The sequence below is a fragment of the Diabrotica virgifera genome, chromosome 6 (genome assembly GCF_917563875.1).
Source record: "Diabrotica virgifera virgifera chromosome 6, PGI_DIABVI_V3a".
NCBI classification, from domain to species: Eukaryota; Metazoa; Arthropoda; class Insecta; order Coleoptera; family Chrysomelidae; genus Diabrotica; species Diabrotica virgifera.
In genome coordinates, this window is record NC_065448.1 from 165,324,001 (window position 1) to 165,347,236 (window position 23,236).

Below are 23,236 nucleotides of genomic sequence, written 5' to 3' on the forward strand. Positions count from 1 at the left end.
CGGAGGTTGGATATCATCATCAGTATCTTTACTCTATCTACCGCTGCTCTGAAGAGTTCTATAGAACTGCATTTAAACCAGTCCCTTAAATTCTTCAACCATGTCACTCTCCTTCTTCCTGTACTCCTCCAGCCTCTTATCTTTCCCAGTGTTAACCCAATAATGCGGCATAGTAAAGCCCTGTGACCTTTTGCCTTTTTCCAGTAGTGATGTTGAAAAAGTAACTATTCGTTACAAAGTACTCGTTACTTACGAATACCGAAAGTAACGGTTACTATACAGACAGGTGAATCGTTACTTTGATTACTTTGATTACTTCGTTACTTCGTACCAATCGTATAAGAGTGAGTACCTATTTTGATTTTGAGTATTGTATCTACTCGGTTGATATCGGAGTCAGACCGGTATTCCACGAGTGTTCGGTATCAAGTACAGTTAAATACAATTTTATCTATGAAGGGCGAAGGCTATGAAGAGTTTTACAGGATTACAGGGCGCTGAGAAGTAGCTGAAACAAAGGGACGTATATCATTTAACAAAGCATGCACCCAGAAACAGATGTGTATACGATTTGTCGAGGTAGATAATTCACAGAATTTCACAGATGTTAGTTCTTTTGAAAATAAAAATGCAACACATTAGATTTTAATAATAAATACATACTATTCTTATCAGGCCTAGAAAAAATAGCTTGGATTGACCGCAAAATATGTAGAAATGATAATATTTCTAGACTATGATCATCAACTTTATTTTACATGTATGTATGGCATTGTTTTATTAGACCAGGACATTTAACACTAAAAACACAGGAACAAATCTATTTTTAAATATAGTAGGTACAGCTGGTTCCAAAAAAAACTGATACGACTCTTAAAACGTATTTTGTAGAAAATTGAGCAGTGTACTTTTTTCTTCTTCTTTTTGTTCTTGGTCTCGCTGCAAGGCAATTACCAGCACGATTTATAGGCGATCTTGATGTAGTCTGGCTCTAAGCCATATCAAAATCGCTGACTATCTTCTTGTAAAAAGCTCTTGATGAGGTGGGCTATAATGAATATGAGTTTAATTATATTTAATTTATTATATTTTGAAGGATAATTACTTATTATTTACATACTGTCACTGTCACTGCCAAATCTTAAAATTTGTCAGATAACTTCAACCTCAAAAAATGGCTGTTTGTTTGTTTATTTTATTATTTGTCTGTCATAATAAATCTAATATAATGTCAGACCAATCATACACTGCTCAAAATGATCAAATCTTACTAAGAGTCGTATCAGTTTTTTTAGGAACCAGCTGTACATAGAGGCTTGCAACTGTTTGCATTGTGTTTAGAATTAGGATGACGTCTGGAAAAAAGTCGACAATAAAAAAATAGGTGGAAATGCATTATTACATTTCAAAGTGTATAAAACGCATCGAAAAATGCATAAACATGTTAAAATCAGTATATTATTAAGGGCCAGATTTTCTTATTTCGAAGTATTTGGGGTCACTGAACACGAATTTACAATCAGAACCGACCTCCGAAGCACCTGGGTGCCCAGGGTTACTGCTAAGGTACGTCATCTAGAGCTAGAGTTTCGAGGCTTTGTTTTTGGCACTTAATTGATGCAAACAGATTACTCGAGATTACTGATATTGTGGAGCAGCAATGACAGAACAATTACATATCATTTAACTTCTGTCCATTAAATAGATCGGTGATACTTATAACAAAATACTAAGAAATGCGATTCTCGATATGATTACCGGTACTCAAATAGTAACAAAACAAATAGTAACAAAGTAACAAAAGTAATCAAAGTAACGAATACTTTAAATGATTACTTTATACAAAAGTAACGATTTGTAACGAATACTCGAAAGTAACTATAATCAACATCACTATTTTCCAGGAAGCTGCTATACGCTCTGAGCTTCGCTGGTGTCGCTCCTAGCGGTTACTAATTCAACTTTCACCGGTAATTTTTAAATTCATTATTTAATTGTTATCGCTTAATATTTACAACGCTAAATAGTAATTAAATTGTAATAGATTTTTTTAAGATTTTGCTAATCATTTTGACGTTCTATTGATGAAATATTAATTTTTTACTTCGGATACTTTCACAATTATCTTGTAGATGGCGCCAAGATTAATAGAATAATTTATAATTACATATTACAGAACATTAAAAAAACGTAAATTCAGTATTTAAAACGTAAGTATATTTAAGGTAAAAATATATACCACAGCTTTGATCAACTAATATTTTTTATAATTAATGTTTTTAATTTTAATTTTAAATTAATCACTGACATTTATGTCAAATTTCCGGTAAACGTTTACAGACTTGTCACTACTGGCGCGCGCTCGCGTATACGCTCACAGCGTATACGCTGTGAGCTCGTACGTAGAGGGGATATTTACAAATTCGCGAGCGCCAGTAGTGGCAAGTCTGTAAACGTTTACCGGAAATTTGACATAAATGTCAAAGTGATTAATTTAAAATTAAAATTAAAAACATTAATTATAAAAAATATTAGTTGGTCAAAGCTGTGGTATATATTTTTACCTTAAATATACTTACGTTTTAAATACTGAATTTAAGTTTTTTTAATGTTCCGTAATATGTAATTATAATTTAATCTAAAAATCTTAGCGCCATCTACACGATAATTGTGAAAGTATCCGAAGTAAGAAATTCATATTTTATCAATAGAACGTCAAAATGATTAGCAAAATCTTAAAATAATCGATTACAATTTAATTAATTTTTTGCGTTGTAAATGTTAAGCGATAACAATTAAATAATAAATTTAAAAATTACCGGTGAAAGTTGAATTAGTAATCCGCTAGGAGCGCCACCAGCGAAGCTCAGAGCGTATAGATCATACTTTGTGAATCCAAGAAAATTGAGGCCATCACCTTTCCGGCCGATAGGATAGTCTTTGCCTTCTTCAGAGCACGTTCGCGTGCTGACGTCCACAGTATTGACTGTTACTTGGTTTCTGGTGAATACTGGTGGATCCAAGTCTCATCGATGGTTATGAAGCAACATAGAAACTCCTTCAGATTACGCTTAAACAGCCTCGGATATTGCTCTGAAGTGGTCTTATGGTGGCTCTTGTTAGCCTGAGTGGGAAAAAGCGGCACCCATCGCGCTGACAGCCTTCTCATGCCCAAAATTTCATGCATGATGACTCACTTTTTTCATTTTTCTAAAATCCACACACACAGACACGCTTGCTTCCACACGCGGTGAAAGCAAAACTACAAGTCTGATTCGGCTGAGATTTTGGAATAGGCTGTCTACAAGAATGGCGTTGAGGTTAAATACTTATCGGACCATCCACGTATGTTAAAATGGACTGGAAAACAGTTTCTATTTTTTATGTGAACTTTTCTTTCCGTCTAAGCCCTTTTGTCATAATTTTATTTTATTTATTTAGCGTATGGACTTTCACAGTACGATAAATACACAAAATGGGTGATTCCATTTCAAATCACTCAATTTTGGATAAAAAAACTTTTGTATCTCCGATTTTTCTGAAACTTGGTGTATAGCTTCTGCGGGACATAAAAATAAGATATTTAAGGTAAAAAAATCTTCTTCTTTTTTTTTTCTCAAAATGTTATTTTAAGCGATTTTACAGTGATTTGGTATTTATTTAAACAAATTTGCATTTTCTATCGTAAAGTATCAATGGAAAACATATTTTAATAGAAGGGACTCAAAAATGTTATTATATGGCAGTATAACAAGTTATTTTGATTCAAAACAAGTTTTTGATCAAATTGTATAGTGTAAAAAACGTTAAAATACTGTTTTTTACATTTTCCTCCATTCCAAAAATACATTATAATCGATTTGGCTGAAAATTTGCTCACAAATAGCCAAAACATAGCACTTTAAGTGGTTAGAAGGATTTGAATTATATTACAATACCAAGAAAGTTACATGCAATATAAAATATAGGCGTCTACTCTAAGTACAATTAACTCGGAAAATATCGACCTCACGACAAAAATTGTTAAAAAGAAATTGTAATAATTGTAAATACGATTTATTTGGAGCAATTTCAGTTCCTACCATTTTTGTCGGAAAGTTAAAAATGTCGGAGATATTGAGCAAAAACGGTTCTCCTTTAAAGTCAAGATGGCGGCTAACGAAACGGATGAATTCATTCGCGATTTTAAATTTAGGCTACTATTGACCCCCTATTAACCCCCCTATTAAGATTAGAAAAATAAAATTTTGGGCAACTCGGCATGCAAGGTCAAATGCTATCCCGACTGGACTAATATACTTTTGAGTCTGATATTATTGCATGTAACTCTTTTGGTATTGTAATATAATTCAAATCCTTCTAACCACTTACAGTGCTATGCATTTTCTATGTGTGGGCAAATTTTCAGCCAAATCGATTATGATATATTATGGGAATGGAGGAAAATGTGAAAATTAATTTAAACATTTTAAAAATGTATTTTAACGTTTTCTACTACACTATGAAATTTGAACAAAAACTTGTTTTGAATCAAAATAACTTGTTATAATGCCATATAATGACATTTTTGAGTCCCTTCTATTAAAATATTATTTTTTCCATTGATGAAACACCAAATCACTGTAAAATTGCATAAAATAACATTTTGAGAAAAAAAGAAGATTTTTTGACCTTAAAAGATATCTTATTTTTACGTTCCGCAGAAGCTATACACATAGTTTCAGAAAAATCGGAGATCCAAAAGTTTTTGCCTGAGTGATTTTACATGGAATGTACCTAATTTTCAAACACTAAAATACACTCCTGGTCAAAAAAATCGGGACACCTTAAAAATGGGCCATTTTTGATGTCTCGAATCTCCTTAACCTGTTGTCCGATTTTAGTCATTTTTTTAATACGTTATAGCCTTATTCTCTAAGAATATGGATGTAGTAATAGTGTTGCTGAACAGGTAAATGTAATTGTATACCGGGTGTATCTATAATACTGTGTTTTTTCCTGAAAGTTCGTAACACCCTGTGGACTATTCTAGCATTTTAAAAATATTAAAATTAAAACTCAATTGTAGTCTTAGCCTTTCTTAACATTCTGCTTTTTGACTCATTCACTTATGTTGGATAATAAAAAAGTTAGGTTCTTTGACAACTAGCCATGTTATTAATCAATACAAGGTGTTTCTAAATAAGTGCAATAAACTTTAAGGGGTAATTCTGCATGAAAAAGAATGACAGTTTGATTGATAAACATATGTCTGCAAATGCTTCGTTTCCGAGATACCGGATGTTAAATTTTTTCTTACGCACTGACGATTTATTTATTGCTCTAAAACCGGTTGAGATATACAAATGAAATTTGGTGGGTTGTAAGAGTCAGTTATTGCGCATTTTTTGACATACAATTATGCATTTTATATTCACCATTGGCGTGCATACGGGTCATATTACCCGGTCATATTACCTGTATTCACGCCAATGGCGAATATAAAATTTTTAGTTGTCAAAATATGTGAAATAACTACCTCTTAAAACCTACCAAATTTCATTTGCAGATCTTAACCGGTTTTAGAGCAATAAATAAATCGTCAGTTTGTAAGAAAAAATTCAACATCCCGTATCTCGGAAACGAAGCAGAATTTTTCATGTAGAATTAACCCCTAAAGTTTGTCGCACTTATTTAGAAACACCCTGTATTGATGAAGAACATGGCTAGTTGTCAAAGTCCTAACTTTTTCATTATCCAACATAAGTGAATAAGTCAAAAAGCAGAATTTTAAGAAAGGCTAAGGCTACAATTGAGTTTTAATTTCAATATTTTTTAAATGCTAGAATATTCCACAGGTCGTTACGAACTTTCACGAAAAAACACAGTATTATTGTTACACCTTACACCCGGTATACAATGACATTTATCTGTTCAGCAACACTATTACTACATCCATATTCTTAGAGAATAAGGCTATAACATATTAAAAAATCACTAAAATCGGACAACAGGTTTAGGAGATTCGACACATAAAAAATGACCCATTTTTAAGGTGTCCCGATTTTTTTGGCCAGGAGTGTATAATGAATGAACCTAAATATGTCAAATTTTGTCATAATATGTAATATTGAAAGATATATTTAGCTCATTAAAAACTATAACATTTGTCTCTTTGTAGTAAACATGCCGAATTATTGGTGTATGATTGGTCTGAGGAAGGCGACGTAGAAATTGTTGTTGAAGATATTGAAAGAATTGATTTCAACAGATATGATGAGCAGGACTCATATATGAAGGATTGGGTGTACAGATTAGAGGAAGAATGGGCAGTCTTACGACACAAGTAAGATAATTAGTCTTATTATTAATTATAATGTGGTGACATTTTTAAATATATAATAATTATACTAAGTATTTAGGATGTGAAACTGTAAAATAATGACATCTCCACAAAAAACTGCGCAGATAAAAAATTAGCAGCTGTACAGTGTTAACCCTTTAATTGGTACTGAGAAACTATCTTTCCACTAAAAGCAAACACTTGCATGCCTTTTAGGATCGTCTTCTCGATGTACAGGGTTATTCACTATATTTTGACACCCCTGTAAACTGCTTTATTTCAGAATTAGAAAAAAATGTGAAATAAAAAATTATTCGATTTTTAAATTATGATTTTTTTTACATATACATATATCATACAAGTGGGCGTGATGACGTAATCGACTATTTTTTAAATGATAATAGAGATCATAGCTCATTTGAAAGGTTATTCAATTCTCTATTCAGTAATATAAACATTAAGATAATTATTTATACAGGGTGTCCAAAAAAATTTTTTTTGAATTAAATTATTTGGCACAAAAAGAAGAATGTATGTAATTTATTTAATTCAAAATAACTTTTACCGCTGTTAGAAAACAGAAATAAAAGTTTATTGCCCAAATAAACATCGCTTTTTGCTTAAATTCAATGTTCAAACTGCCAAGAGGTAGATGGGTAATTTAAGTGAAAAGTAATGTTTATTTGTTCAATAAACATTTATTTCTGCTTTCTGACAGCAGTAGAGTGTATTTTGAATTAAATTTAATTCAAAATTTAATTAATTTTTGGACACCCTTTATAAATAAACATGTTAATAGAGAGATATCGCAGAAGCAAACGTTAATAGTGTGTCAATACGTAAATAACGGATAACGTTCTATTTCAACACAGGCATCAAGAAAGTTATCGCAAATGTTCTGGGGACGGGCCTTAACGTTATTATGACAACCAACTTTTGAGATTAAAATCTAACCTAGAAATTAATGTCGAGGAATAATGTAATTGTCTTTTTATTGAAAAATGAATTTGGAAATTGAGCAGGTTGACATGCAATTTAATTTGAATCATTTAACCAACAATAAATATAAATAATCAGTATAAAAATAATATAAAATATCTGAATAACCAATATTCTAACCACAAAAAATAGTCTATTGTAGACAAAATAAGAAGGCAACGTGTTTCTCAACACAGGAAACAAGATAATTCACAGTTTTTAGTTTATAAAATTTCAACCTAAATAGCGGGGCACGTTATCCTGTATTAGCGTGTGATAAAAATGCATTTGCGATATCTCTCTAATGTTTATATTACTAATTAATTATTTATATGGGAAATAAGCCACAATTAAAATGAAAAAAATAATTTTATTAACGTTTCGACGCCCAAATCGGGTGCCGTTGTCAAAATACAAAATATTACTAAAATAAACTAAAGTGTTGTTGCTAAGCAAAAAAAAATTCTTCTAATAATTTATTTAATCTCACTCATTTATATTGGCAATTCAGACATATATTATACATTTTAAAGTAGAAGACTTTAAAATGATATTGCCAATATTTATGAGTTGCGTTCCTGGGACGACTTACTGAAAGATAGTTCATTCGATTACATGAAATTAACCCCAACTCAAGAATATCCGTCATAAAAAATTATAGCATGTGATATGTCTTTAAAAAGACAACCAAATGCAACGACAGTAAAATTCTCGCGTTAGAGACTTCATAGTAAATCACAAGGGAAAACCAGGAAAAACCCTGTGATACTATCCCGACATCGTAAGTATTTGGTCTTACATTAATTTACTCTCAAAAAATAATACCAAATTCTGACTTGTAACATGTTTAAATTATAAATATTATTAATAATACTAGATATATAAGTAATACTAAAATATAAAATATGTACTAGCTCGATATTATTGGCTTACTAATCTTGGTATTTTCTTTCTATTGACTTCCTCTTTCAGTATGGGTAACCACATCCTACTGCATTCTACCGAGGAATTTGCGACACAATTGGTTTCATTTAGCATAATTAGAGCCGCTTCTTTGATTTTTCTCTTTTTACTATCTGATTCTTTCAGGACTATACTTGAATCTCTCCACTGAACTCTATGTTCATTATCCCATGCGTGTTGACATATTTGAGATCTCTCAAATTCTCTATTTTTAATATAAGATTGATGTTCACTTATTCTAACGTCTAATGGTCTTGATGTCTCACCTAAATAAAATTGTTCGCATTCACAAGGTATTTTATAAATGCAATTTTTTGTTCTTTCTTGATCATTGTTAGGTTTAGTTTTAGATAGAATAGATCTCAATGTGTTTGTTGTTTTGAATGTTGTTGAAATGTTGAATTTATTTCCTATTGTTTTAAGTTTCTCGGATAGTCCTTTTATATATGGTATTGATATTTTCCTCGTATTATTTCTGGTGAATGTTGTAGGATCCCGTTCTAAGTTGTTCTGTTCCATTCGATCCAATCTTGACAATTCCTTATTTATAAACGATAAAGGATAATCATTTTTTAATAAAACAGATGTTAACAATTGTTTTTCTGCTTAAAAGGAATTTTCGTTAGAACAAGTAATTTTGGCTCTATCATATAAGGATTTAATGATTCCCTTTTTAACGTTGATGTTGTGATTTGACTTGTAATTGAGATATCTGTTGGTGTGTGTTGGTTTTCTATACACTTGAGTCTCATATCCAATATCCTTCTTTGAGATCAAAACATCGAGGAAAGGTAGGCTGTTATTGTATTCCTTTTCCATTGTAAATTTTATTGTCTCTTCTTGATCGTTTATAATATTCAGGAATGTATCCAACAATTCTGATCCATGAGGCCATATTGAAAACACATCATCTACATATCTCCACCATACTGTGGGTTTTAAATTTTGTTTAGAAATAATATTAGTTTCGAAATCCTCCATAAATATATTAGCCAATAATGGAGATAAAGAAGAGCCCATTGCTAGACCAAAATTTTGTTTATAGAATTCATTGTTTAGTTGAAAATAGGTATTATGGGTACATAATGTCAATAACTCCATTATAGCTGATACATTTAGTCTTGTCCTAGTTGCCAATGTATTATCATTCTCTAATTTCGTTTTGATTATGTTTAAAGTTTTATCTAATGGTACATTTGTAAATAAACTGTTTATGTCAAAACTTACTAAAATATTATTTGGATTAAATTCAATAGTTGATAATTTGTTTAAAAAATGTTTTGTATTTTTTATAAAAGTGTCATCATTATTAGCAAATGGTTTTAGAATGTTTAATAAGAATTTTGATAGTTCACTACAAGGAGAATTGATGGTACTACAAATGGGTCTAAGTGGTATGTTCGCTTTATGAATTTTCGGCACTCCATAAAAATGTGGTGTCTTACTGTAGTGAGGTGTCATTAATTTTCTTTGATAGTATGTTAGATCATTTTTAAATTTGAATAAAGCTCTATATATTTTGTTTTCCAGTGTCTTCGTTGGATCCTTCGTTAATTTGCTATAAGGTCCATTTGTAATTAGATCTGTAATTTTGTCCTCATATTGTATTTTATTCATTATTACAGTTGCATTGCCTTTATCCGCTGGTAGGATTGTTATGGAGTCATCATTTCTTAAAGTTTTTAAAGCCTTCATTTCCTCTTTGCTGATGTTCTGTTCAATTTGATTAGACTTTTCCAATTCAAGTTTACATAGTACCCTATATTGTTCTTTTTCATGAGTTGGTAGACACTGGGATATTTTCTCCACTGAGCTGATTATGTCTAATTTTGGAATAGATGGATGAGTAACAGCATAGTTTAAACCTTTTGACAATACCAAATTTTCCGTTGCATTTAAATGTCTATTTGATAGATTGACAACTGTCGTTAATATGTCATTATTTCTATTTAGGTTATCAAAAGTATGTAAACTATTTTGTTCTAAAAGATTATTAAATTTATTTAAATGTATATTTCTTTGTTTCTGATATGAATTTTCATAAATTATATGTAAACTAAAAATAATTCGATCAAAATCAGAATTTGATATCATTCCGAAAAGTAAATCTTCAATACTTACGATGTCTTGTTCGATAAAAAATAAATTTGACCTGTGAAATTGCAACCTTTCCCGGATCATCGACAAACTGGCTCTATGTAGAATATTTTGGAGTCTTCTGCTTGAGTATGCTGGCCGTAACCTCAAGCCCTTTGGTATTATGTTGTTATTTCTACATCTTCTTAAAAATTTTATTGAATTTTGACAATGTGCCAGTTTCTCGTAGAAGGTTTCCAATTTCCTAAAATTTTGACACACGATAGGCCCATACCGGTTTCTTAATGTTGTTCTGAAGCTATTTCCTTGTGGCATTTTTATGATTAATTATTTATATGGGAAATAAGCCACAATTAAAATGAAAAAAATAATTTTATTAACGTTTCGACGCCCAAATCGGGTGCCGTTGTCAAAATACAAAATATTACTAAAATAAACTAAAGTGTTGTTGCTAAGCAAAAAAAATTCTTCTAATAATTTATTTAATCTCACTCATTTATATTGGCAATTCAGACATATATTATACATTTTAAAGTAGAAGACTTTAAAATGATATTGCCAATATTTATGAGTTGCGTTCCTGGGACGACTTACTGAAAGATAGTTCATTCGATTACATGAAATTAACCCCAACTCAAGAATATCCGTCATAAAAAATTATAGCATGTGATATGTCTTTAAAAAGACAACCAAATGCAACGACAGTAAAATTCTCGCGTTAGAGACTTCATAGTTAAAAAGGGAATCATTAAATCCTTATATGATAGAGCCAAAATTATTTGTTCTAACGAAAATTCCTTTTTAGCAGAAAAACAATTGTTAACATCTGTTTTATTAAAAAATGATTATCCTTTATCGTTTATAAATAAGGAATTGTCAAGATTGGATCGAATGGAACAGAACAACTTAGAACGGGATCCTACAACATTCACCAGAAATAATACGAGGAAAATATCAATACCATATATAAAAGGACTATCCGAGAAACTTAAAACAATAGGAAATAAATTCAACATTTCAACAACATTCAAAACAACAAACACATTGAGATCTATTCTATCTAAAACTAAACCTAACAATGATCAAGAAAGAACAAAAAATTGCATTTATAAAATACCTTGTGAATGCGAACAATTTTATTTAGGTGAGACATCAAGACCATTAGACGTTAGAATAAGTGAACATCAATCTTATATTAAAAATAGAGAATTTGAGAGATCTCAAATATGTCAACACGCATGGGATAATGAACATAGAGTTCAGTGGAGAGATTCAAGTATAGTCCTGAAAGAATCAGATAGTAAAAAGAGAAAAATCAAAGAAGCGGCTCTAATTATGCTAAATGAAACCAATTGTGTCGCAAATTCCTCGGTAGAATGCAGTAGGATGTGGTTACCCATACTGAAAGACGAAGTCAATAGAAAGAAAATACCAAGATTAGTAAGTCAATAATATCGAGCTAGTACATATTTTATATTTTAGTATTACTTATATATCTAGTATTATTAATAATATTTATAATTTAAACATGTTACAAGTCAGAATTTGGTATTATTTTTTGAGAGTAAATTAATGTAAGACCAAATACTTACGATGTCGGGATAGTATCACAGGGTTTTTCCTGGTTTTCCCTTGTGATTTACTATGAAGTCTCTAACGCGAGAATTTTACTGTCGTTGCATTTGGTTGTCTTTTTAAAGACATATCACATGCTATAATTTTTTATGACGGATATTCTTGAGTTGGGGTTAATTTCATGTAATCGAATGAACTATCTTTCAGTAAGTCGTCCCAGGAACGCAACTCATAAATAAAGTCTTCTACTTTAAAATGTATAATATATGTCTGAATTGCCAATATAAATGAGTGAGATTAAATAAATTATTAGAAGAATTTTTTTTGCTTAGCAACAACACTTTAGTTTATTTTAGTAATATTTTGTATTTTGACAACGGCACCCGATTTGGGCATCGAAACGTTAATAAAATTATTTTTTTCATTTTAATTGTGGCTTATTTCCCATATAAATAATTAATCATAAAAATGCCACAAGGAAATAGCTTCAGAACAACGTTTATATTACTGAATAGGGAATTGAATAACCTTTCAAATAAGCTACCAACGACCTCTATTCTCATTTAAAAAATAGTCGATTACGTCATCACGCCCAGATGGATGACGTCATTAGTACGATATATATGTAAAAAAATCATAATTTAAAAATCGAATAACTTTCGTATTTTACATTTTTTTCTAATTCTGTAAATAAAGCAGTTTACAGAGGGGTCAAAATATAGTGAATAACCCTGTACCTATCCGTGATGAATGTTGGCGATCATCATGGCAATCTTTAAATCAGTAAAGTCGTTATCAAGTTATGGCGTTACATATGGAAATAGGCATTCATTTTTATGTAATAGATACTTGATCATGTTGGTTTTGTTTTGCTTTACTTTAATATTTGTTTTTTAGATACGCCGATAAAAAAGATCCAGAAATTATGGCTTATTGCAATATTCCTGCATATAATGTTCCCGAACTGGTTATCGAGGCTGAGGACGCTGATAAATACCATAAGGCTATGGCTGAGGTAATAATTTTTTTATTATAATCCTACACGACAAAGGTGAGTTAAGCCGCGAACTTGAGCTGTGTGTTGAACGATCTTTCTATCTATCTGTTGACGTTCATTTGTCCAAAGTTGAACGTAGGCGTCCCCCTTATTTTTCCACTCTTCTCAGTTCTGTGCTACCTGTCCATCTGGTCCCTGCGTATCTTTTTAGGTCATCCGACCATCTCATCTGTGGTCTGCCCTTTCCTCTTTCATGGTCCTAAGGTCTCCAGTGGGTTATCGCTTCATTCCATCTTCTGTCTCTTTGTCTGGTGTTGTGTCCTGGAAATTTCCATCTCAGAGTAGCTGTTTTGCTGTTTTTGGCTGCTGTTCATGGCTGCTTTTTTTTATTTAGTTAGGTGTTTCAAAGCTTATTAACAATTGATGTGTCAACTGGCCCAAAACCGGGGCTTTTAAGCAAGAAAAGATAAAATTTGAAAGTAGATGGAAAAACAGTATAACTTATATGTCAAATATTTATCTCCGTGACTTACATCCATAATGGCTTAGTGGTTAGAATACCTGGCTCCTGGCTTTCACCCAGGCGAGTCGGGTTTGATTCCCAGCGTCGAAAATCTTTTTTATTTTTTAAATTGACATTTTGATTTCAAAATTAATTGTTTTTATAATACTTTTTTATATTATGTCGTATAAATAATAAAAATGTGATAATATTATAATAACAATTATTTTTCAAATGAAAATGTCAATTTTAAAAACAAAAAAGATTTCCGACGCCGGGAATCGAACCCGACGCGCCTGGATGAAAGCCAGGAGCCAGGTATACTAACCACTAAGTCATTATGGATGTAAATCACGGAGATAAATATTTTTTACATGTAAGTCGTAGGGTTTTTCCATCTACTTTCAAATTGTATCTTTTCTTGGCTAAAAGCCACGGTTTTGGGCCAGCTGACACATCATTTGTTAATAAGTTTTGGAACACCTAACTAAATAAAAAAAGCAGCCATGCTAAAATACTCCGGTCAAATTTGACACTACCTCCCGGGCTATTTGTTTACGTCTTTCACTTTGGTTTTATTTCTGATCCATGTATTTTCCTTTTTATCACTTAACTTGATACCCAGCATCTGCCTTTCCATTGCCCTTTGAGTCTTGGCCATCATCTCCATATTTTCCTTTGTGAAGGCCCATGTCTGTGCTCCATATGTAAGTACTGGTAGGACACATTGATCATATACTTTTGTGCGGAGGTGTTGGTCATATTTCTGGTTTTTCAGGATATAGCTCATTATAGTCACCTATGCGAGTCTTATTTTCCTTTTTATTTCTGCTGTTTGATTTTCTTTACTTAGTTTCATTATTTGCCCTTTTTTTAAAGTATTGTAGAATTGTTTTACTTTTAAATTAAATAAGCATATTCAGTACAATTCATAGATTATTCAAGAAAAAATTCAAGGAAAAATATTGAAAAATAAGCCAACGGTGCCAAATTTTTAGACACCTCAAAAAACAATGGATTTTGCGGTGGACTTATCAGAACTCATCATTGGATCATGGTAAACAAAAAATTCAAAAATATTTTATTAGCTTATGAGTTTCTCTAGGTTATGCTGTTCTAGAGGAGTAAACCTCAATAAAATAATCCCCACTATCACGGTGGAAGGCATCGTGCCAAAGATATGAGAGATGCGAGGGTTAGAGCATCGCAAACGATCCCTTCGGGATACCTGGCGACCTCCCGAAGTAATGCAGTCTTAGCGCGGTAAGGGCGCACTGCCGCGCCGGACATGTAACACGTCCCGACTCGTGGGACTTATATGGATACTACAAAAACAAAAAAAGAAATAGGAAATCAGGAAGATGACTACAGGCAAGTGAAAAAGGACGATGAATTAACCAAGAAACATGAGAATAGGGAAGAACAGCCGCAAGACGGCAGATCAGAAGAAGAGGAACAAAGAAGATTCGAAGAAGAAATGTTGGAGTGGCATAATAGGCAGCCAAAGATGAACAGGTCATGTACCCCAAAACACTCGACACTGGTAGGGGATGATATGGTAAAGGAAATCAACAAAGAAGAAGAGAAAGAAGAAGAAGATAAAGGGGAGAATGATTCTTCAGTGCAAATAGAAGAAGAGGAAGAAACAGAAGCCAAAAGGGAAAAAGAAGAGCAAAGGAATGTACAGTGGCAAGACACAGAAGAGAGCGTCTTGTCGGCTCTTCTGTTCGATGAGGCGGATAAAGAAGAAATAAAACAAAATAAAAAAAGGAAAGGGGATAGCCTCGAAATAAATGAAAAATTCAAGAAAGAGAAGCGAGAAGAAAGCCTAACATATTCCGAGGAAACCGAAAATGAGAGGATCCAAAGAAAGCTAAAGGAGGTACTAGAAATCCTAAATGCTAATGGATCCATAGAAGGAGAAAAAAAGGCGAAAGCGAGAAAGTTAATAGGGGAAATAACAACCATACAAAACAAGACTAGCCAAACCCAAAATCAAACGACACAAAGGGAGGAAGAAGACACGAAATGCGAACAATGTAAAATCAAAATAAAACAGGAAAGACAAAAAAAAGAAACGGAAAAAATATTAAGAGTCCTAAACGAAGGGGGGAACATTAATCATTTTAGTCAAATATACAAAAAGAAATGGGAAGAAAAAGTATACGAAAAAACAAAATGGGAACAGGGGGGCCTACAAGACACGATAGAGAAGAAGGAATGTTTGATAGTAACGAATAACGATATAAAAGAGGGAGGGGTAGAAAGCGCCATACGCACAATCAGGGAAGATGTTTATGAAATTATTGAAGGTTGTAAAGAGGGAAGCATTGAATATATAGAAAATGTGAAAAAAAGTTCCATGGCCACCGGAAAAAGGCTGTGGTACACGTACGTAGCAAAAACTAGGAAGCAAGGTATGTATGAAATGGCCGAGAGGGCCATGAAGAAAATCAAAGAGAGGGAAGAACCGCCGGAAACAATTCGTGTAATCATAAATAATGAAATAAATAAAGAAAACGTGCGGAAAGCCTTAGAATTCGTGGGTCGGGGAGAAAATATAACGTGGGAAATCGTGATTAGAGGGAAAGAAATGGATAAAGGGGCTAGACAAGAACATGAAGAGGCCCTTCTAATCAAAACTGGTGGGAAGAAATATACCGACGTCTTGAAGGAAATGAACCAAAAGATCGATATAGGAAAAATTGGAATTAAAGTAGACAGGATGAAGAAGACAGACGGGGGGGATATCCTCGTAAAATTAAAGGGGAAGGGAGCTGCTGAAAAGCTAAGAAAGGAAATGGATACTAGGATGTCCGGCATGAATATGGCAATTAGGAGAAAGGAGCATAATTTCACGATTACTAAACTGCACCCAGGGGTCACAGAAGAAATTTTGCACGATGCCATTAAGGTCTATACGGGAATACCCAAAGAAGAGGTAAGTATAAAAATGCTAAGAACAAATGGACAAGGGGAGCAGGTTGCCACCATAGCCGTGCGCCCTACAAAAGCGGAGGAGCTACGCAAATATAATGCGATAGTGATAGGCTGGGTGTCATGCCCTATAATGGAAAGATACACCCCCACAAGGTGTTACAAGTGTCTTCACTATGGACACAACACCTACGAATGTAAGGGGGAGAGCAGGGTAGCGTGCTGCTACAACTGCTTTAAAACGGGACATACTGCGGTACAGTGTAGCAGTGCGTCATACTGTCTAACCTGTAAAGAAGAGGGACACAGGATGGACCGTATGCAATGCCCAGCCTATAGGGCGTGGGTGTACGGCAGGGGAAGAAATGGGGAACTCCAGAAGGGTGAGTAATAAAAATAAAAATAGAAAGAACAGTGAAAAGGTGAGAGGTTGCTTTCTGGAGAACGGGAGTGGGCCCCTATACGGTCCACCAGTGAAACAGGAAGCCACCTCTCACAGAGTTTCGCGAAGAATAGACTCTATTGAAAATCAAACACCCCATTATTTTATCTATACAAATTTTGTTTATATATTTCATTTATTTATTTTATTTATTTCATTTTATTTATTCTCTTTACCTATTTATATAATTTATTTATTAAATAATTTTATTTATACAAATTTTAACTATTTTACCAACTTATTTATTTTATTTATATATATTTATTTATTTTTTGTAGTTTGTAGGAATTTTAATTCAGTAGAAAGACGCGAATCCGTTGCAGAAACGACCTCAGGGAACTGAACCAAAGTGGACCTCAAGGATCAACCTGGTATACGGATTTTGCAGGTAAACGTGGGCAGGGCGCGTCGAGCGCACGACCTTGTCCTCGCAAAAGCCTGCAAGCTAGACATAGACCTGCTCATCGTCCCCGAACCAAACATAAAGATTACGTCGGGCGGTGGTTGGGTTCAAGACAATGGAAAGAACGTGGCGGTGTTCATTAGAAATAGGGATGTGGGAGTGCAGAGCATTGTCAGGGGGGGGAATCATATCCTCATCAGGTTGAAGGGTTTCAGCCTCCTGGCATGCTACATATCTCCGAACATCCCTATGATGAGATACGAAGCCATCGTTGATGAAATAATGAGCACCGCCATAAGCGAAAAAGAAATATTGATCGCCGGGGACATTAATGCGAAGTCCAGATTATGGGGTTCCCCCATAAACGACAAAAAGGGGGAACTATGGAATGAATGGATAGCCCAGGCTGGCCTCCAAGTATTAAACAACGACAAACCTACATTCGTAAGGGGGGCCAGCCAATCACATATTGACGTCACGTTCGCAAGCGAAGGGCTATCCAGAAAGGTGCACGGATGGGACGTCCTCGACGATCAATTATTTACCTACCACCGTTACATACAATATGAGATAAAGGTTAAAGGGGGATTAAAACGGACGATAGGTCACACAGAATCATACTTCAATAAAAGCAAGTACCTATCGGAGGTCAGAAAAATAAACGAAGAAGAGATTTCTGACCTTGACCAACTGAGAAGAGCTTTACAAAATGCAGCAAAGTTGGCCACCGTTAAGAAGAAAAATGATAAAAAATCCCCCTACTGGTGGACGGATGAGATAGAAGGTTTACGGGAGAGATGCCTCAGAGCTCGAAGGATTTACACGAGAAGCCAGGGCAACCTCGAGCTCAAAGAAATATATAAAGACTTAAAGAAAACATTAAATAATAAAATAAAACGAGAGAAAAAGGAAAAGTGGCAGACCCTGATAAAAGCACTGGACGAGGATATATGGGGCGACGCATACAGGATTACAATGAAAACCTTGAAGATAATGGCCCCATATAGACTCGACGAAGACCAGCGGATGAAATCAGCTGAGCTCCTCTTCCCCACTAAGGAACCACAGAATTTTATTAAGGTATTTCCTACCATGGTCGAGGAGTTCACGGAAGAGGAAATAAAAACCGCTGGTCAGGAAATGAAGACAGGGAAAGCTCCCGGCCCTGACGGGCTGCCACCAGAGGCAATAAAGATTATAGCAACAGAGAAACCAGGTTTGATCAGAAAAATATGTAATGAGTTACTGCAGAAACAAGAGTTTCCCAGGGACTTAAAGGAAGCGAACTTGGTTCTACTCCTAAAGCCTGGGAAACCCCCTGATTCACCAACTTCTTATCGGCCAATATGCCTCCTGGACTGTCTTGGTAAATTCTATGAAGGACTTGTCAAGAGGAGGCTGGAGGGCATGTTGGAAGATAAGAGAGTTTTATCTAGTCAACAATATGGGTTTAGAAAAGGTAGATCGACAGTCGATGCCGCTACCTGGATAAGGGATGCGGCTAAGACAAGCAAGAAAAGATGGGTGGTCCTTGTTCTGTTGGACATAAAAAACGCTTTTAATTCAGCAAACTGGGGCCTCATAGTGAACCGAATAGGCGAATGTGGTGCTCCGGAATATTTGTCCAACATAATTAAGGACTATCTATCTGAGAGATCCGTATGCATATCGAAGAAGAAAAAGAAACAAATGACCGCGGGAGTACCCCAGGGGTCAGTCCTGGGACCCTTACTTTGGAATATATTATATAACGGGGTACTAGAAATTCACAAGAGAACAGGAGTTAGAGCGATAGCATACGCGGACGATCTAGCCTTACTGGTGGAAGATGATATGAGTCGGGGTATAACGGAAAAAGTAAATAAAGCTATAGAGAAGACCGCGGCGTGGATAGAGAAAAACGATTTAAAGTTAGCAGTAGAAAAGACAGAAATAATAATCTTGAGGGGACCAAGAAAAAGAGATGATACAGTTTTCAGATATCAAGGTTCCGAAATAAGACCCCAACGGACAGTAAGGTATTTAGGCATAACTTTGGATGAGAGATTGACATTTGGACAACATGTGATAGAAGCATGTCGAAAGGCGGAGGAGAGGACCTCAACGCTGAATAAACTAATGCCAAATATAGGGGGGCCCGGATCCCAGAAGAGGCTAATGATGTTACAATCAATATTATCCATAATATTATACGGGGCCCCAGTGTGGCATGAGGTCCTCCGGATGAAAAAGTATAAAGACATGCTTCTGAGGGCTCAAAGGAAACCCCTGATCAGAGTGTGCAGCGCGTACAGGACTGTATCAACCATTGCTTTACAGGTAGTGGCTGGTTCTCTGCCGGTGCACATCCTGGCCAGGGAGAGAGTCCAAATGTACCGAAGGGGCAACGGGGCGATAGGTTCAGGACCACTGGAGAAAGCTAGAAGTTTAGAGACGTGGCAGAGGGAATGGGCAGCCGAAGTCGGAAGGGCCGCCTGGACGAGATCCCTGATCCCGGATGTAGTGAGGTGGTACGGATGTCGGCATCGGCGCGTCAACTACTACTTTACACAGTTTCTGACGGGGCATGGATCGTTTCGACAATATACCCACCGTATTGGGAAAACTAGGGACGATCTATGTCCCGAGTGTGGTGTGGTGGATGACGCGCGGCATGTCGTGTTCGTATGCCCTGCCTATCGCGCGGGGCGTACCGAACTGCAGCTGGGCCTGGGATCTCCACTAGGCGAGCCTCATGAGCTGATCGATAGAGCTATCGACAGCAAACGAGACTTTGAGCTGATCATTGCCTTCGTCACAAAGACAATAAAGCACAAAGAAGAGAAAGAGAGGCGGCTGCAAGCGGGATGACTGCTTTATATTTATTTTCTTAAAATGTGTTTGTGTTGTGATCGGGCAACCAGCGGGGGGCGGACCCTTTACATCCAAACCACGCTGACTGCCCATTTTTATTTTTATTTTTTTATTTACTTATTTTACTTTTTCATATTTTTAGTTATTTATTTTATCGTATTTTATTTATTTACCTCTTTAATTTTATTTACATAAGTTAATATTTCTTTCCAACAATTTTTATTTTTGGTTTTTCCTGTCTATGTGTTCTATCTTTTCTTTCTTCACTGTCCTTTATTTTTTCTTTCCTTTTTCGTTATGTCTTTTCTCTTTCTTTTCTCTTCTCTCATTTTATCTCTGCTCTTTTCTTCTCTTTTTTCACTCTCGTTTAGTCCTTTGTGTTATGTCTTGTATCGTTTTACCATCGACTGTCCCATTTTAATTTCCGAACTGAATGGGTGGATGAGTAAGCTTACATAGATGAAAGTATGAATGATTGGAGTTGAATGAGAGAAAGTATGAAGGAGCGGACGAGAAAGAGTGCATAGATGAAAGTATGAACGACTGGAGTTGCTCGTAACTGCCAACTGACATCTTCTGGCTGTTTTTATCCGGGATTGGGGGCCTCCTTGTCGCCCTACCTGCGCACGGGTTGCGCCAGACGGTCGCTACGCTGACTGGCCTGGTGCGGGGCGTGGGCGGGGGGTCGACCCGGGGGCCAACTGATTCATGGAATGCACGCTAGGAGTGCCGGAGGGGAGATATGAGTAAGGTCGACGGGTCAGATATGCTCGCTAAGAGCGGTCCCAGACCCGTCGGCTGGAGAAAAGAGGGGGTGGGTTTAGTCGGTAGGCGGCCCGTGATACAGATAGGACGGACCGAATCCGACACACCTGGGACACCTTCCCAGACGGTCTTGAGAAGATTCCCACCTCCCAAAAAAAAAAAAAAAAAAAAAAAAAAAAAAAAAGGTTATGCTGTTGAGTTTTTTAGTTTTATCAAATTTTGACTTTTTGATATAGCTCAGAAATCAAAACAACGAAATTTTTTTGCAAAAAAGGGTGAAAATCAACCTATTTATTATTGTTAAACAAAAAATAAGCATAAAACAAAAAATATCTCAACAGCGTTACCTCAAGAAATGTCTAAAGAAAATATATACAAAATTCCAGGTGGGTCTATACAGTGTCTACAGCCTTTGAAAAAGGCAGTTTTGAGGAAAAAGCGTTTAAAGTATTTTGCTTTGTTTAAACGCTTTGTCAACGAAAAGTTAACTTTTATTTTCAATGTCTTTTTGTCTGTCAAATTGTAAAATGATGCACACCGGAATATATTTTTGAATCGCGGAGCCATTTACAAAAGAAAATAAGAACAGCTGTTGACCGTTGTCCACTACGTTCAAGTGTGTGTGTACTGCTGCAAAGCGAGTAGAAGGTGGGGATATTTAACACTATCTCCCTACCTCCCTACCTTCGCCTCACTTTGCTGGAAATTCGCGCCGGCGCGCTTGAGCGTAGTGAGAAACGGTCAACAACTGTTCTCATTTTCTTTTGTAAATTACTCCGCGATTCAAGAACATATTTCGGTGTGCATCACTTTACGATCTGACAGACAAAAAAGAAATTGAAAATAAAAGTTGACAATACTTTCAACGCGTTTTTCTCAAAACTGCTTTTTTAAAGGCTGTAGACATTAAAACTCAAAAACTACTTGGCCAACCCACCTGGAAGATTGTATATATTTCCTATAGACGTTCCTCGAGGTAACGCTGTCGAGATGTTTTTTGTTTTATGCTTATTTTTTATTTAAAAATAATAAATAGGTTGATTTTCACCCTTTTTTGCAAAACAAAATTCGTTGTTTTGACTTCTGAGTGATATCAAAAAGCCAAAATTCGATAAAACTAAAAAACTCGACAGCGTTACCTAGACAAACTCGTAAGCTAATAAAATCTTTTTGAATTTTTTGTCTCACCATTATCCAATGATTAGTTCTCATGAGTCCACAGCAAAATCCATTGTTTTTTGAGGTGTCTTTAAAAATTTGCCACTGTTGGCTTATTTTTCAATATTTTTCCTTGAATTTTTTCTTGAATAATCTATGAATTGTACTGAATATGCCTATTTAATTTAAAAGTAAAATAATTCTACCATACTTTCAAAAAAACAATGTGAATGAAATATTGATTTCAAATCCTACGGTCCCCCTTATAGTATGGTATAGTTAGACCCAAACCCAGACATCCAAAGTGAAAGTTATCCTCCAACACCAAATTGTTCTATATGGTCCACATAATGTTCAGAAAAAGTCACACCATTTTGAGCGTCGGGTTTGGGGGGGAGAGGGGGGAGAAATCTGCAGATTCCTAGTTTTTTACGTTTTTCGTCAATATTTCTAAAACTACGCGGTTTAGCATGAACAACCCTCTACACAAAATTGTTCTACATTCAATTTGAAATAAAAAAGGCCCGATGCATAACCCTTCTAAAATGAACGGTTCCAAAGTTACAGAGGTAGTATAGTATAATTGGTCCAAAAAAAGGCCTAACCCAGACATCCAAAGTAAAAGTTTTCCTTTAACTCCAAATTGTTCTATATGGTCCACATATTGTTCAGTAAAAAGTTACACCATTTTGAGCGTCCGGTTTGGGGGGAAGATGGGGGAGAAGTCAGTAAATTAGTAGTTTTTTTACGTTTTTCGTCAATATTTCTAAAACTATGCTTTAGCGTAAGAAATGTTCTATAGAAAAATGTTCTACATAAAATTTAAAACAAAAAAGTTTCATACATAATTGTTATAAAATCAACGGTTCCAGAGTTGCGGAGGGTAAAAAGTGGAGGTTTTTGATACTTTTTATATTTACCGTTTTCTTCCCCCTCTCCCCCCCAAACCCGACGGTCAAAATGGTGTGACTTTTTTCTGAACATTATGTGGACCATATAGAACAATTTGGTGTTGGAGGATAACTTTCACTTTGGATGTCTGGGTTTCTGGTATAGTTATATCATAAATATCGCCCAAAAAATATAAAAAGTATCGAAAACCTCGACTTTTCACCCTCCATAACTCTGGAACCGTTGATTTTATAACAATTATGTATAGAACATTTTTTGTTTTAAATTTCATGTAGAACATTTTGGTATATAATATTGTTTACGCTAAAGCATAGTTTTAGAAATATTTACGA

At 34.8% G+C, this 23,236-nt stretch overlaps 2 protein-coding genes across 2 annotated transcripts in view; one reads left to right on the forward strand and one right to left on the reverse strand.

The window, feature by feature from the left end:
• LOC114342278 (nitrilase and fragile histidine triad fusion protein NitFhit) overlaps positions 1 to 23,236 on the reverse strand; it is a 368,011-nt gene that overhangs the window by 273,982 nt on the left and 70,793 nt on the right. The gene's annotated exons all lie outside the window — the stretch shown is intronic.
• Positions 1 to 23,236, forward strand: part of LOC114334796 (NADH dehydrogenase [ubiquinone] 1 alpha subcomplex subunit 10, mitochondrial) — a 49,714-nt gene that overhangs the window by 13,721 nt on the left and 12,757 nt on the right. Inside the window, exons 5-6 of the mRNA XM_028284890.2 lie at positions 6,161 to 6,325; positions 12,833 to 12,950. Of these exons, the coding sequence (XP_028140691.1) occupies positions 6,161 to 6,325; positions 12,833 to 12,950 (283 nt within the window). The remainder of the gene's footprint in view (positions 1 to 6,160; positions 6,326 to 12,832; positions 12,951 to 23,236) is intronic.